General features: G+C 49.4%; 1 protein-coding gene across 4 annotated transcripts in view; it reads left to right on the top strand.

Moving 5' to 3' along the window:
- GPM6B (glycoprotein M6B) overlaps nucleotides 1-14,893 on the top strand; it is a 160,232-nt gene that overhangs the window by 97,163 nt on the left and 48,176 nt on the right. For 2 of the 4 annotated variants that reach the window (XM_032329449.1, XM_032329448.1), the window contains exon 1: nucleotides 14,183-14,613. The exons of 1 other annotated variant lie outside the window; for it this stretch is intronic. In XM_032329449.1, the coding sequence (XP_032185340.1) occupies nucleotides 14,553-14,613 (61 nt within the window). In that variant the 5' untranslated portion in view covers nucleotides 14,183-14,552. Of the gene's footprint in view, nucleotides 1-14,182; nucleotides 14,614-14,893 lie in introns of those variants that run through there. One more of the 4 variants, XM_032329450.1, reaches the window with a different exon arrangement.

The following is a 14,893-nucleotide window of genomic DNA, read 5'->3' as shown; positions in this document are numbered from 1 at the left end:
AGAAATAAAAATGTCCATGGGTCACCTGGGTGGTTCAGTCGGTTAAGCCTCTGACTCTTGGTTTCCGGTCAGGTTGTGGATCTCAGAGGTGGTGGGATCAAGCCCAGTGTGGGCTCCACACTCTCTTCCTCTGCCCAGCCCGTCCCCCACCGTGTGCACCTCTCTCTCAAGTCTTAAAAAAAGAAAAAAATTAAAATGTTAGATTTTCTAAATACACGTGAGTTTCACAGTACCGTGTTCCATTTATCCTTTCTCTGCCAACCATCAGAAACAGGCATTTAAGAAAACAAGGCTACGAACTCATGTTTAGTTTTGGGACTTGAGGAATCGGCCTCAATCAGGAATTTGCTTATTTTTCTCTGTCATCACAAACATCGGGGAGGCTTTCTTCTTTGGTGATAAAACAACAGCAACAGCAGCTTGGATTCTTTTAAAACATTCTAAGTGCTGGTTGGCATTTCATGTTCCCCCAAAGCAGCCATTCTTTTTTTTTTTTTTTTTTTAAGATTTTATTTATTTATTTGACAGAGAGAGAGAGAGATCACAAGTAGGCAGAGAGGCAGGCAGAGAGAGAGGAGGAAGCAGGCTCCCTGCTGAGCAGAGAGCCCGATGCGGGGCTCGATCCCAGGACCCTGGGACCATGACCTGAGCCGAAGGCAGAGGCTTAACCCGCTGAGCCACCCAGGCGCCCCCAAAGCAGCCATTCTGAGCCGTGGGACGGATCACACTCAAGCTGCAGTTCTTGGTGAGAGGTTCCAATCTGTTGCTAATAAGAAAGCATGGAGGTGTGCATAGATTTCCTTCTTATCGGGATAAGTGTATGCATCTGTTCTTACCATACACTGCCTTCCCTCTCTTGCACTTTGATCTACTTTTCTGAGTGGGCAAGAATCAGTGAGATCTCAGCTGGGGAGCTGGGAATTTCCCATAATCCTCAGTTCTCCCCCAGGAGCGGGTGGAGCCGGTGACCGATATCCATGCATTATGCCATGGTTGGGGCTGGTTGACAAGTTCAATCCTGGAGCTTTATTGCCTTCGTGAAAAAAGCATTTTCAACCCCACTCAGGTCCTGCCTATTAATCATAACAGCTACTTTTTATTGAGTGTTTCCAGCTCTTGTGCAAAGCCCGTGGCATGCATTAGCTCACTTAATCCAATGGCATGCTTTATCAGTGGCTTTTCATTAAAGAGATAAATTGATGTTAACAAGCATTGATTTCCAAAGATTTATGTTGTCTTTTCCGTTACACTGTCTTGGCCCAGTACGATTTTACTTTTAAAAGGTATTTTGTAAAATTCATGCATGTGTTTCTTTGCAAAGATGTAATGTGTATTTTAGGAAGAATTATCTCTGTCGAGTGCGTGCATTGCCGATTTGGCGGTTGGGCCTCATCCTAACAGAATATTTACTTTGATAATTATGCATCAGGCAAAAACAAGAGCATGTTTGGCTGTGGGTCAAGAGACCTGAATCTTTACTCCTGTCTTTCCCAATTACAGACTAGAAAAGGAGAGAAGAGCTAGACGGTTTAAAAATTTTCCTCCTGCTTTTAGAATTCTGTGTGTGCGTGACATTTATTTTAAGCTGGACCGGAAAATCAGGGAAGAACTGAACAAAACTCTTCTCGTGGGGCGTCTGTGAAGAAATTCTAGGTTGATTACAGGGACTTCATCTTAAATGCCCAGGTGGTAAAATGAAGGTAAATGACTTGTGCTTTTTGGGCCCTGGGTGACATTGCCACCTCCGTGGCAGACGGAGAGCAAAGCCCAGTGACACGTGGTCACCTTCCTCTCTGAATTGACCCCCTCATTTGGCGGCCACTTTGAAATCCCATTAGCCCATTCTGATTCCACTCGAGTATATGATTAAGTGACCTCAAACTGTTTGTTGATGGAGAACATAGAATGAACATTTTTTTTTAAAAAGATTTATTTATTTGAGAGAGAGTGACCGCACGAGCTGGAGGGGCAGAGGCGGGGGGAGAGGGAAACCCAGGCCGACTCCGTGCTCAGCGTGGAGCCAAACGTAGGGCTCCAATGTCATGACCCTGAGATCGGGACCTGAGCTGAAGCCAAGAGTCAGGTTGCTTAACCGACTGCACCCCTCCGGGACCCCTAGAATAAACACATTTTAAAGCATACTTGTGCATCGCCGACATTACACACTATCTTACTCCCTCAGACAGGGGAAGGGTTTTATCCAGTGGCTTGTGGGGTCATTGTGGAAGAATTCTGTTCTGTCTTCAAATCGTGGGACGGTCACTGAGTCCCTTCTCAGCATCTGTCTGGCCTCACGGTGATTGCCCATAGCAGTTTTGCGGTCATGGCCAAGAGTTCTCTCAGGACCCTGCTGTACACTTTTGGGGGTCTAGAGGAACGATTTTCCATTTTTGACAAAATCGTAAACTTTCACGTTTAGCGACGATGTGGCCAATTTGTGTCCTAGCCACAGCCGTGGAGACCCAGCAGCTGATGGGCTTCATGGCCCGTGTCCATTCCTGAGGTTGGAAACTATACTGAAGTCATTTCTTGGAGATGTTCAGAATCTGTATATTCCCCAGTAGGAAGACATAACGTGCGATTTAATAGTGTAAAATACTGTATTAGTAGCTTTCAATGAGATTGCTCACCTAGACTCTCCATTGATGGTCCTTTCTACACACTGGGATGGCTTCCATCTGACCAGGCAGGGATGGGTGGTTATTTCAAGCGGGCTCAGTGGTTTCCGACTTCAAGAGCCCACCATAGTGGTAGAGTGAAGGACCTATCTGAGTTCCTCCTGCTTCTAATTTCCATCGCTGAAAATAAACAGAAGAGGCGATTTAATAAAATATTGCATTTGAAAAAATGTGTGTTTAAAAGTATGTGGTTGGGAGGTTTTTTAAACTTTTTTATTTCTTAATTTTGACTGGCTGTGGTGGGGGGGTGGGAATCTTCTTTAGTATAGATTTTCATCAGCAGTAGACTCGATGAACTAGCTCATGTTTTTGTGCAAGTCCTATATTCTACAAACTCCAGCCCAGCCAGTGGCTGACCCACCAAGGCATTGGGTTTCTGGGGACTTCCATGTGAGGGCTCTTGAATGACATATCTCCAGGTCCAGAGTGTTTCCCCGAATTAGCAAGAGCAGGCATTCTAATACCCGAAAGTCAATTTCAAAGACTCTGTCAAGCTACCTCCTGGCAAATTTCAAAGAGGTTGCCAAGCTCTATTATGGGTAATCATACTCTGCTGTGTATGAGTGGTTTTTCAGACTTCAGTATCGCTTGGGGTCACGTCCAGAGGAGAGGAGGGGAAGGTGATAGCCACGTGCTCACCCACATCCCCTTAATCCTCCTAGCAGTTCAAAGGCTAACAAATACCATAGTCTTCCTAGCCTATTTTTTCATTGTTAAAAAGTACATAAATAGACTGTTTCGAGGATACAACAAAATGTGATCCCTGGTCCATGAATCATTAACTGGTTTACCAATTTTCCACTGAAACTGTCTACCAGATTCGTGTTTGCGGCGGGGGGAAGGACAGACCAAAGCCTATTAGAAGGTCAAGTTTAGTTCTCATACTAGTCTACGGAAGGGCACTAAGTTTTATCCCTTTTGTTTGTGAAATATATTTTTGAGTGATAAGGGTCTAAATTTTGTCAGAAACTGTCTTGGTGTCATGGTTTGACTGGTTTCCATTGTCTTTGCGCTCTCAGCATATGAAGAAAATCAGTATAATGTGACCACTTTGAGAGGTTCAAGGGCACGGGTCAGTGACATCAGAGCTGAGAACAGCTGAGCTGTTCCCCCAAGCTTCCAAAGAACCAGTCGCTGGCATCTCGCCCCAGAGAATGCCAGGAGCCTGGTGGAATCCATGCTGGGTGTCGAGACGTCCGTTCGAGCAGGTGAAAGGTCATTTGTCCACGACTTAGGTGGACAGGAACAGTGACGGAGAATGGGGGTGCTGCGGAGTCCTTACGCGAGCTTGTACTTCTTACAACCGTCCTACTGAACTGGTTGGTCACTTAAGGCCCTGTAGACCTTAGAACCAGGACAGGCTTCACGAAGCATCTTGTCCAGTCTCTGACCAGCGAGAAAGCAGAGAGGCTCAGGTGTGAACAGCCCAAGTCCTCAGGATGGCGAGCGGCAGAGCCGGTGCTAGCTTAGTAGGAAACGCGGCACCCTTCCCTTGTACTACCTTGGAATCTCACAGAACTTTCCCCACCTTGTGGGCCCGCTGGAATTCTGTGCTCATGGGCCATCGCGAATGTCACGTGCCAGGAGGATGGCGAGGAGCTCGGGGCTCCTCCGCTCGGGCACCAGCTCCACTGGCCGATCGGGCTGCACTTGCGAAATACAGAGTTAAAGATGAAATTATGCGGAATTTGAAGACCGTGACCTCAGAGCATTAAACAAAGTTTGAGGCCCTTCTTGAGGGCAGGGCTCTCTGTGTCCTTTTTTTTTTTTTTTTTTTTTTAAATAAAAATCAGAGGCAAATCTAATTTGGCTCTGAGTACCCAGGTGTTAGCAACGTCCTCCAGATTCCAGAAACCAATTTTGACAATTTGTTAAAGAGTGCCCTTGGAGACACCTCTTTTTTAATCTCATTGCCTTATTCTCCTTAGCTCCGTTTATTTATTTGGAGCTTAATCACAGACTTGAACCTCCGCGGGGAGGTGTGGGGGGACGTGGGCGTCAGGAGTGCCCTTAAAAATCCAGTCAAGCCAGACAAGGGCTCTGAAATGACCCCCCACCACCACCCTGGGAGACCTGGAAAGATCTGGAAGGATAGAAATAACAGCACTTCCAAAGTGCCACATAAGGGGCGTCGTGGAGACTTTATGCACGGTCCTTGGCTCCTGGTGAAGGAGGCTCTCTGTGAGCCTGTTGAACGGGCGGCGGGGCTGAGGCCCAGGAAGGTCCTGTGGCCTTGGGAGGTCGGTCAGTGGTAGAGCTGGGCCGCAGGGGCTGGCAGGTCCGGCTGCGGGTGTGGGGCCCCCCACTCCCTGGGGAGGAATGCCGCCCTGTGTTTCACCAGAGGGTGGTTGACTTTGGCCTCCAGGGGCCTGGGTCCAGGTTCAGCTCAGCCTCTGACCTGCCGTGTGACCCCTCAGGCTGCCTTTGGTCTCGGTTTCTCCATCCATTCAAGAGGGGGGCGGTTAGGAGACCGCTGCGGAGGAGCGAGGGTGAAGCCCCCCACCCCCCGGGAAAAGAGAGGCGGCCCCCAGCGCGCTTCATGCTTCCTCTTGCTCGGATGGGTAGGAAGTGGGCACCGTGGAGGACGGGTTTGGAGGGGTCCATTCCCCCAAGAGGTACATGGGGGCAGGGGCGGTGTGTGCCTTCCTGCCTTTACTCAGCAGCCGAACAGCTAGAAACCCGCTAATCCGCACACTGACTCCGTGGTAGGGCAAGGACATGGTGAGTCCCGCGTCTGGACAACAGTGAGGCCTCCTTAAACTCACGGGGACGCCCCAGAGTTTAAAGGGGTACCACCAGCTCTCTCCCCCGCTGCCAGGCCCATCCCATGACTTTCCAGCCTCTGTTGTGACGATTTTCACAGCCCGTGTGTCTTGTGAGTTCACCTTGAATTTGAAAATGTCTGGCTTCCTGGAGCCCTGCCTTCCGTGTGCGGGGTACAGTGTGCGGCGCTGGGGGGGTCCGGGTTGGCGTGAGTCTTTGTCTCCCACCTGCGTGGGGCGGGGCGGGGGGCAAGGAAAGGCAGGTTGAGCCACCAGCTCTCTCTGGGCGAGAGGCTGCTCCAGCCCCCGTGGTTTCTGGCAAGGTGGACAGGAGCTGCCCTGGAGACGGGCCTGGGACCCCAGGAGCTGCGGGAGCTGGGGAGCCCCGTCCTTGTCCGCGGGGGCCGGGTTCATCCGGAGCCCTGGCAGGGAGCGCTCATGGACGGTTGCGGCGCTCCTGGCGAGGGATCGGGGCTCCCCAGGGACGTGATAATTAGTCAGGAAGCTCGTTCTCAGTAGATCAGCTGCCTCCGGATGTGTGCCTTGTGTGCTCAGGAAGGAGGAGAAACTTTGCCTTTTTAATCAAAACCACCTCCTCCCATCGGGGCCTCGTTGCTGTTTGGGCTTCCGGTGTGGTTCCACGGCACTGGGGCCCGCTTCCCTGCAGTGTGCTGAGACACACAGCAAGCGTGTTGCTTATGTCCGTACCCCAGCCCCGCGCCCCTCCCGCTCTCTGACCCCCGGTGTTCCCTGGGGTCCCCGATCCCCTAAAGACTCAGCCCCACTCCAGTCTCCAAGCGATCTGGACTCGCCTGAGACCAAGGCTCCCGTCCCATTATGTCACCCCTAACCCGGGGCTGTTGGGCCCTCCCTCTCTGGGCTCTGACACGGAATGGCTCCAGGAACAAAAGCCCCTTCACAGCTCCGCCCCCGTCCCTTTTCACCTCCCCATCCCCATCCTGGCCGCCTCTTCCAAGATGGAATTCCTTACGTCTTGGACCGTCTTTTTCTCTTCCCTCCCTTTCCTGCTTCCTCACTCCCACCTCCTTCCTCCTCCCACCGCAGCCCCCGCCTCGCCCGGGATCTCGAGTCCTCATTTACCCACATCCACTGGCACCTCAAATCTCCTTCCCCCGCCGCTGCCTTTTCAGCATGAAACACTCGGCGACTCTTCCTCTGTTCCCCCTTCATCCGCCTGCATTTTTCTCTCACTTTGCTGTCACTACCCAGTTTCCTTAGAAAGCCGGCTGCCCTGGCTTCTCCTCTTCGCCTCCCAGCCCCTCAGTCCGCTGGTTTCCATTCTAATCTTGATGTCAGTCCTGGTGAGGAAATTGGAATTTTCCATGTCCGTGGCCTTTGCCGAGTCGACGCGTTCTGGCTGCCTTGACCGTGGACCACCTCTTCCTTTTCAGACTTTCCTCCCCACTGGGACAGGCCCTGCCCGGGATCACCTCCGACTTCCTGAGGTGGTTGGCCTCCCCGTGGGCTCTTCCCTCCGGACCATCTCCCAGTCGTGTCCCGTAGAAAAAAACTGTCAAAGCCGTAACTTCTGATACCTGTGAATATGCCCTTATTTGAAAATGGGGTCTTTGTGGATGCAGTCCCATTAAGGCGAGGCTGTCCTCGATTCGGGAGGGCCCTAGTCCAGTGTGACTTGCGTCCTTAGGAGACGAGACACGGACACACGTGGAGAACGCCCCGTGATGATGAAGGCTGAGGTCAGAATGTTGAATCTACAAGCCCAGGGATTAGGGGGAGCCACCAGAAGTGACAAGAGACAGGGAAAGACGCTCTCCTAGAACCTTCAGAGGGCTTTCCTTTCCCAGGAAGGAAAGTACAACAATATAGAGGAGGGACTTAGGAAATCAGGAAAGAGCATAAGAAATCAAAAGGCCTTATAAATCCACACTGCATGTGAAATCAGAAAGTTCATTCTGATAAAGGGAGGTCAAAGTCTTGCCCAAAGCGATAAAGCTTTGAATTCTAAACAACCCTGTTCCCCATTTCCGGCTCTCTGTTTCTAGTTCTGGTGGTTTTTAATTTATGCGACATTTTGCACAGAACACAGATGCATTCATATGGTGAATATTATTGCTACTTTATGTTAAAAGTATCTTTTCTGCTTTGAAGGTAAGCTTTAAGAATTCTTGTGCTCTTTGTAATTCTTCTCTCTCCAAGGCTTAGATACTTGCTGCTGGTTTAACCTCTTTAAATTTTATCATGGGAAGTAATGTGAAGTAGGAGTCACTTCACAAAAATTTCTTTGAAAACACAGTTTACTTACAATGCATCCATTCAGGCACACTAGAACGTGAAGTGAGGCTGTCTCTGGGGACCAGTTTCCTTTGGGGGGCACAGGAAGGCTTGTGCCTGGGCCTGTAGATTACATGAGGCATGTGGAGGCCTAGAAGGCCTCCTAGAAGGTCCCAGAAACTGTGTGGAAAGAATGAGGCTTGAAGAAACTCACTGGCTGCGAGTTGCATGTCTTGGTTTGGAGCTGGTCATCATGATGTCCACAAATGCAGTCTTAGCTCCTTACTCGGAGGGTGAGAAAAAGGAGACTTGCGGGCTCATTAGAAAGCAGGGAGCATCCATCCACCGGCAGAAGAGAGACGATTCTGTAAAGAAACTGTCAGTGGGGCGCCTGGGTGGCACAGTCGGTTAAGTGACTAACTCTTGGTTCTGGCTCAGGTCGTGATCTCAGGGTTGAAAAGTTGAGCCCCACGTCGGGCCCCATGCTCAGTGGGGAGTCTGCTTGAAATTCTCTCTCCCTCTCCCTCCATCATCACCCTATGCTTGCTCTCTCTCAAATCTTGGAAAAGAAAAGGAAAAAAAAGCAGTGACAAGAGTGGGAAGGAGAGGAAGAAAGGTCTGTCCCCTGGAGATGTGGGGCCACTAGGAGGCTGCATCTCGAATACTAAGAGGCTGGGCTTTGGGGGGAAAACCATTGGTGGAAATGTGCAGATTTCAGAGGAATTAGTAGTTTGAATAAATATGGAAACATCCCTCTTGGTGACTGAATGACTCCCCACCGAGGAATCATTCTGAGGCCAGAAGAAACCTATAATTTCAGGAAAGTGTAAATGATGTGGAATTATTGGGGTTCAGAAGGGAATGGTCTAGAAAGACTTCTTGACCATTTTTGGTGCAATAAGGTGGTGTAATTAACACCCAGGGACAGGACCCGCGGGCAGAAAGAGCGGCACTGGGGTTGTGATGGGTGACTGATTATATACTTTCAAGTTGGGAAGAGGTTAGGGATGGCGTAAGTCTCCAAGGTATTTTGGAAACAAGGTTTCCAGGACCTTGACAGGGCTAGCTATTGTTAGGAAAAGGTCATTTATTACTGTTTCTTGTAAAAACTCAGTCATGGGATTTTTCAGAGGTGTATCCGTGGGCCGTATGCTTGGGAGGTGATCAGTAATACATGTGGGGGTGGTAGAGATCAAGGAAGTTTCCAGAGGAATTTCTGTATGTTAAAGGATCCCAGGTTGTGGGCTAAGATTGCCCCTGGCAAAGTGTCAACATCGAGGCAGCTGAGTCTCTAGAGGGAGGTTACTCTGCCTGTTGCAAGGACTTGTCAATGGGCTGTGGGCAGTAAGGACATTTCATTTTTTTCTTTTGCCTCTGTTTCCCACATCAGAAGGAATAAGCATTGACAAACTTGATGGGTAGTCTCGTGACCTTGATAAGACTATGTAAGTAGAGTATTGTGCAGTCTCTTGCGCATATCCCATTCTCGATCAATTCCCAGTTGACTGAACAGTCACAGTCACGTAACATAGAATGGTGACTTTCTGGCCTGCGGTGGGTGTTTAATGAACCTTGATTGAATGAATGAATGAACGAATGAATGAACATGTGAACGAACAAACGAACGAACCAGTCACCTGACGAGGATGACGTCCATAGGGGCCCACCTGAGCATCTCTCACCGTGGTCTTTTTACGTTCTACACTGCCATCCGTGTTTGGATCACAGACATATGAGATACGTAAGGCAAATTTACTAGGAGCCATGTGGAATTGTGATTGATTATTAAAAAAAATATATATACACTGGTTTGGTTTTCACTGGGGGCACAGAGCTCCTGAAAGCCTTGGAATTTCCTGCAGTGGAGAGCCACACAGGTGTCTTTTTTATGTTAACGAGGTGACTGACTTCGGAAAGAAAGCTGAGGTTGGGAGTCTGCTACCAGTAGAGCCAACTATGTGTTTAGAGTGATGGAACTTTCCACCCCAGTCCCGGCTGCCTCATGCCCCCTCCCCCCCCCAACCTCCAACCCAAATCTCTACCTCTGGCCAATGATTTAATCAATTGTGCCTCTGTAGTGAAGCCTCCATGAAAACCCAAAAGGACTGGGTGAACACTTGGAGATTTGGGGACAGTCCTGTGCTGGGAGGGGGCCTGGAACTTGGTGCATTTCCCCATACCCTGTCCCTGTGCATCTCTTCATTTAGCGTTTGATTCGTGTTCTTTTGTATCATTTATAATAAACCCCTAACCTAGTAGGTAAAATGCTCCTCTAAGTTCCAGAAGCTGGTCTAGCAAACTAATTGAATCTGCGAAGGAAGGGGGTCGTTGGAGCCTCCGATCTGTAGCTGAGTGACATCCAGACTTGGAATTGGCACCTGAATTTGCAGGGGTGTGTGGCGATGGGGAGCGGGGGGTGGGGGGGCGGTAGTCTTATGGGACCGAGCCCTTAACATGTGGGACCCCAATGCTGCCCCTGGGTAGCGAGTGTCAGAATTGACTTGAGTTGTAGGACGTCCCGCTGGTGTGAGGCTGCTTGCTGGTGTGGTTCCCCCGCCCACCCTGCACACGAGCGAGCATGCGGCGGAAGTACGGGCCCACACCGTTCGTAACAAACCTGGGAAAGTAGTCATGGAAAGACAGTGTCCCCGGGGAGCATCCTAACTGGAGAGGAAGGCCGGTGGAGAAGCCTTAGGTGTCTTGTTCCTCCCCTGCCATCACTCAACCCAGACTCTTCTGGAAGTTCCAGTGACTGAGCAGTGGTAAAAAGATACTTTCTGCTTGTCGGTCCTAATCCTCTCTGCTCCTTCTATGGTATTGGAGCACACGGGCCACTCCCCGCACGGGACTGTCCCCAGATGGACGCGCTGCCCTTCGCTTCCTTCCACTTCGGCCTCGTTCCCCTACTTCTTGCATGTTCCACCCTTAGCCTCTTTGACCCTCCCTTTCACGGTTTCCCTTTTCCTTGATAGTCAAGAGACCGTGTTCCTTAAATTCTCATCTCTGTGTTTTTAATCTTTGTCTCTTACCGGTCATTTAAAATATATTTGCAGAGGACCTCCGGTGTGCCGGGGGACCAAGACCATGTCCTCACCCATCCACGCTGGAAACTCCAGATTGCCTCTCGTGCCTTTTCCGCTCCCAGGCGCACGTATCCAGTGTGAGGTCACCAGGGTCTCCCGGCGCCAGAGCTCGGCCCTCACGGTGGCTTGTTTGCCAACTTCGTGAGCAACACGATGAGCTTGGTAAAGCGCAGGTCAGACCTGTTCTCGTGCCTTCCCTCTCTCCCCCATCAGCCTCTGGGATCAGCAAGGTGGCCCACCTACCTGATTCCCGGTCTACCACCCTCCAGTTCCTACATGCTCCAGACCCCCAATGTGCTCTTAGACCCTCTGTCGGAAAAATCACCTCCCCACACGCCGACAGTACCGTTTTCCTGTTTGTAAGCTTTTCCATGTTTCCAGGGACGCTCCCCCCCCTTCCCTGTTCTACCTTTCCTTGCTCTACCTTTCCCTGCTCTTATCCAGCCTGCCCTGCCCCTTGCTTTTCTACTCTTGCCTTCCCTTCTCCACCCTTCCCTACCCTCTCTTACCTGGCCATTCCCAACCATACAGCAGTAGCCAGCTCCGCTCAGGTCTGCTCTGCAAAGCTTTCCCCAAGTTCTCTTTTTCCCTCCTCTCATCTTCTTTGTTGTGATACTAGAGGACCTGTAGCCAGTAGGATCACCTGGTTTCAGAGGCTTCTCTGGGGCCCATCAGTCTGTGGGTGACTCGGAGACAGGCATCGTCTTGTTAAGTTAGCGCTTGGAAGGCGAGTCCATGCATGCTTATGGAACTGGCTAGAATTCTGCAGACAACTTGCAAGTGTTGAACCTTGTGAAGCTTCTGTTCTTAGTCCGTGTTCACAGTTTTGTGTGGTCCATTTTGTGTCAGTATTTGCTATTCCCGTCTTGGCTTTCGGAAGTAGTCTGTCCTTCAGTCAGACTGACCAACTCAGGGGGCTCAAAGAATATTTTCCAGCTTTATGAAGACCTCTCCCATCCTACTCATTATATGTATCTAATCGTTCCAGCCAAAAATGGGGGCAGACCCCAGAAATGTTATAACTGTATGCTCTTCTTTCTTGCTGTTGACAATTTTTCTATCGTGCTTTTTTCCAGCTCGGTTGGTTTTTCATAAACATCAGTGAGATTTTGAGGCTGTTGGTAGAGGTAACTTTTAGCAAATGGTCCTTTGTTATCAGCCTAATGAAAACAGTATGGGGAAGTTGTGAGCAAGGCAGAAATGGTGACTTGCTTGTCTGCATGTTGTTCTTCAAGGGGAACATAGATCAAGCTATCACCTACAGAATTTGTGAATATTTTGTCCAGTGGTTTTGATTTCTAAGACTGTGATACAGAACCAGAGTTGTCCTTAAATTGAAAATGTCTTCTGTATTTAATGTATACCCTTTTCTGTATTCTGCCTTCCCCCTTTAACAATATCTAACAATAATATTCTTAAGTAAGAGCCAAAAGTGTTCCATCCGTTGTATAATTGAGTGGTTTTGCTGGATGCTTTTAAAAGAAAACCAATTGCATAGCTAGCCGTGATCACCCCTTTTGGTGCTGAGTTGCATTTTGTTTTGGTCTTCATTCTCCCTTAAACTACCGAGGGAGAAGCCCACTGCAAAGTCACAATTGTCATCTTTTGCTCCGAATGCGCTTAAGTAGTCTTTGCAAAAATGCATAAGGCCATCCTGTGTGGATGCATCATCAGGTTTTCCCGTGGACGTAGTTAGATCACAGACGAATCTCTTTCTGTCTGGAGTTTGAGGCCGCCATGCTTCTCACTTCTCTCGCCAGGAGACCGTCAAATTGTCCGGACCCATCATTTAAAGGAATAGTTGACTATGGGTGTGGACTTCCCAGAGCATGGCTAAGGTGAAAAATGAGAAGTAACATCAGAAGAAAACGTTGAAACAGGCTAAACGAGTTCTCAAAATCTTTTCTGGCTTACCAGGGGCCAGAGGTATGGAATGTAGAAGGTTTGGGGGATTATCTCACACTAAGGCATTAAAAGATCAAGTTGTTGGAGGATTTTGATTTGGGATCTCACGCTTTTTTTTTTTTTTTCCTTTGTAAGCATTGAGCAACAAAGCATCAAACCTTGGAAGAGTTTTTTGGGGGGTGGGGGTAGGGTGGCCTCTAACTTGTCTTGATGTTTGCTTCTAAGGTGGGTGCTCAACCCACCCAGCTGGCCAGCTGCTAGGGTCAGAGAACCCTTCACCCTGTGGTTTTCAGGATTCATCCCTGTAGTTGACTTGAGTTTCTATAAATATCTTTAATAGAGACAGTGAAGGGAAGTGGGTCAACCAAATCCTTAAATCATGGCACAGAAACCAGCGATGCTTGGAAACATACGGCTCATGACCAAGAGAAAGGATTTTCTGTGCTTGGATGCATTGAGAACTGTGGTCCCAAAGTGTCTGGATACATGCACAGGGAGGCTCGTGAAGCCAGCAGGTCGCCGTCATCGGCGCAATAACATTGAGACTGCTCTTGATGAAAACACCTGTTTGACCTTGAGGGAGCAGTTCTGATGAATAAAACCCTCTATAGAACTACTCATGGCCAGGAAGGAAAAGCATTCTATTTTCATTTTCATTCCAAAAAGTCACCAAAATGTCAGCTGGATGGACTTGGACAGTGTCATGCTTACTTTTAAATATGGAGGGATACCTTTTTATGAATTGGGCTCGAGCTCAAGTTTCTTTCTGGCACAAATGTTGGTTGCAGACAGGGAACGGGTTATAATCCTGATGCCACATTGCATACAGCTGTGGCCATGTTATGGGTTTTCTTCCCTCTTAGGTATTTTTTTCTCCCCTCTTTAATATATGTCTTTTTTTTTTTTTTAATGGTAAATGCTTTTTTTTTTTTTTTTAAGATTTTATTTATTTGACAGACAGAGATCACAGGTAGGCAGAGAGGCAGGCAGAAAGAGAGGAAGGGAAGCAGGCTGTCCAGAAAGCCCGATGTAGGGCTCGATCCCAGGACCCCCGGGGATCATGACCTGAGCTGAAGGCAGAGCTTTAACCCACTGAGCCTCCCAGGCGCCCCTTTAATATGTATCTTATGATATGTATCTAACATATAATTATATACCAATATTATCATATATATACTTTAAGTCTAGCTAGCTAGCTAGAGATGGCGTGAAAGACAAATACTAAAGAAAGCGAATGCAACAGAGACCCTGGGCTGGTCCTCTGACTGTATTCTGCTGGGGTGGGGTCAATGAACTTGAGCAGCCTGTGATGCCCCACGAGGGGGTCCCCCAATGAGGAAGGAGTTTGCAGGGATGGAAGCGGGGCATTCTGCAGCGAGAAGAGACAGCCGACCAGCTGAGTCACGTGGTGGGAGGGGGCTCGCACGCTCTCTCTCCCCCCCTCCCTCCCCTTCTCCTCCACATCCCGTCCTCTGATGTCACAAATCTGTTCCTCCCTGGGAGAGCTGATTAGCATTCAGTGGGTGCAGTTGGCCGGGAGCGAGCGGCGCGGGCAGGCGGGCGGGGGCGCGGCCGTCCCCCGGGGAGCCGCAGTGGCACTGGGCGCAGGATGGCCGCGTTCTAACTGGGATCCTCGCTGACGTGCGGCTGCCGGCTCCTTGGCAGCTGTCTTTGTGGACCAGTAGGCAGAGGGGAAACGGACGCTGCCGAGCCTTTTGCATCTTGGAAGGGACTGTAATCTACTGTAGGGAAGAACAGAACCTCTCAATCACGCGGTGTAAATAAGAGACGGAGGGGAGCCCAAAAGAAAAGGAAGAGGAGGGGAAAAGTGTGTGTTGGGGGAGCGGGGAAAAGCATTTTTGGTGGATGGTATGAAGCCAGCCATGGAAACTGCAGCCGAGGAAAATACTGAACAAAGCCAAGAGAGAAAAGGTACCCAGCGCTCTGACAATAGCCTGTTTCCAGCTTTTCACTGGGGTGCTTTCAAAGGGGTAGCCCGGTTTTGTGTCTCTTGGAAAATAGCTCTGAAACAATCCCTCTGGCATGGTCTTGCTTTCAGGGTGGTTTTTGCCTGTAGGCTGATGTTAAATTAATAGAGCAGCCTTCCTTCAGCCCAGTCCTGTTCCAGATCTTCTTACCTAGTGTGGGATTTCCCAGGATGTCCGCAGTTTGTCACCTTGGGTAGCTGAACAGGGGAAACAGTCTTTTTGGT

This window comes from Mustela erminea, chromosome X, assembly GCF_009829155.1.
Source record: "Mustela erminea isolate mMusErm1 chromosome X, mMusErm1.Pri, whole genome shotgun sequence".
Lineage (NCBI taxonomy): Eukaryota > Metazoa > Chordata > Mammalia > Carnivora > Mustelidae > Mustela > Mustela erminea.
Note: the sequence above shows the minus strand (reverse complement) of the source record. Positions and strands in the feature narration are given on the sequence as shown.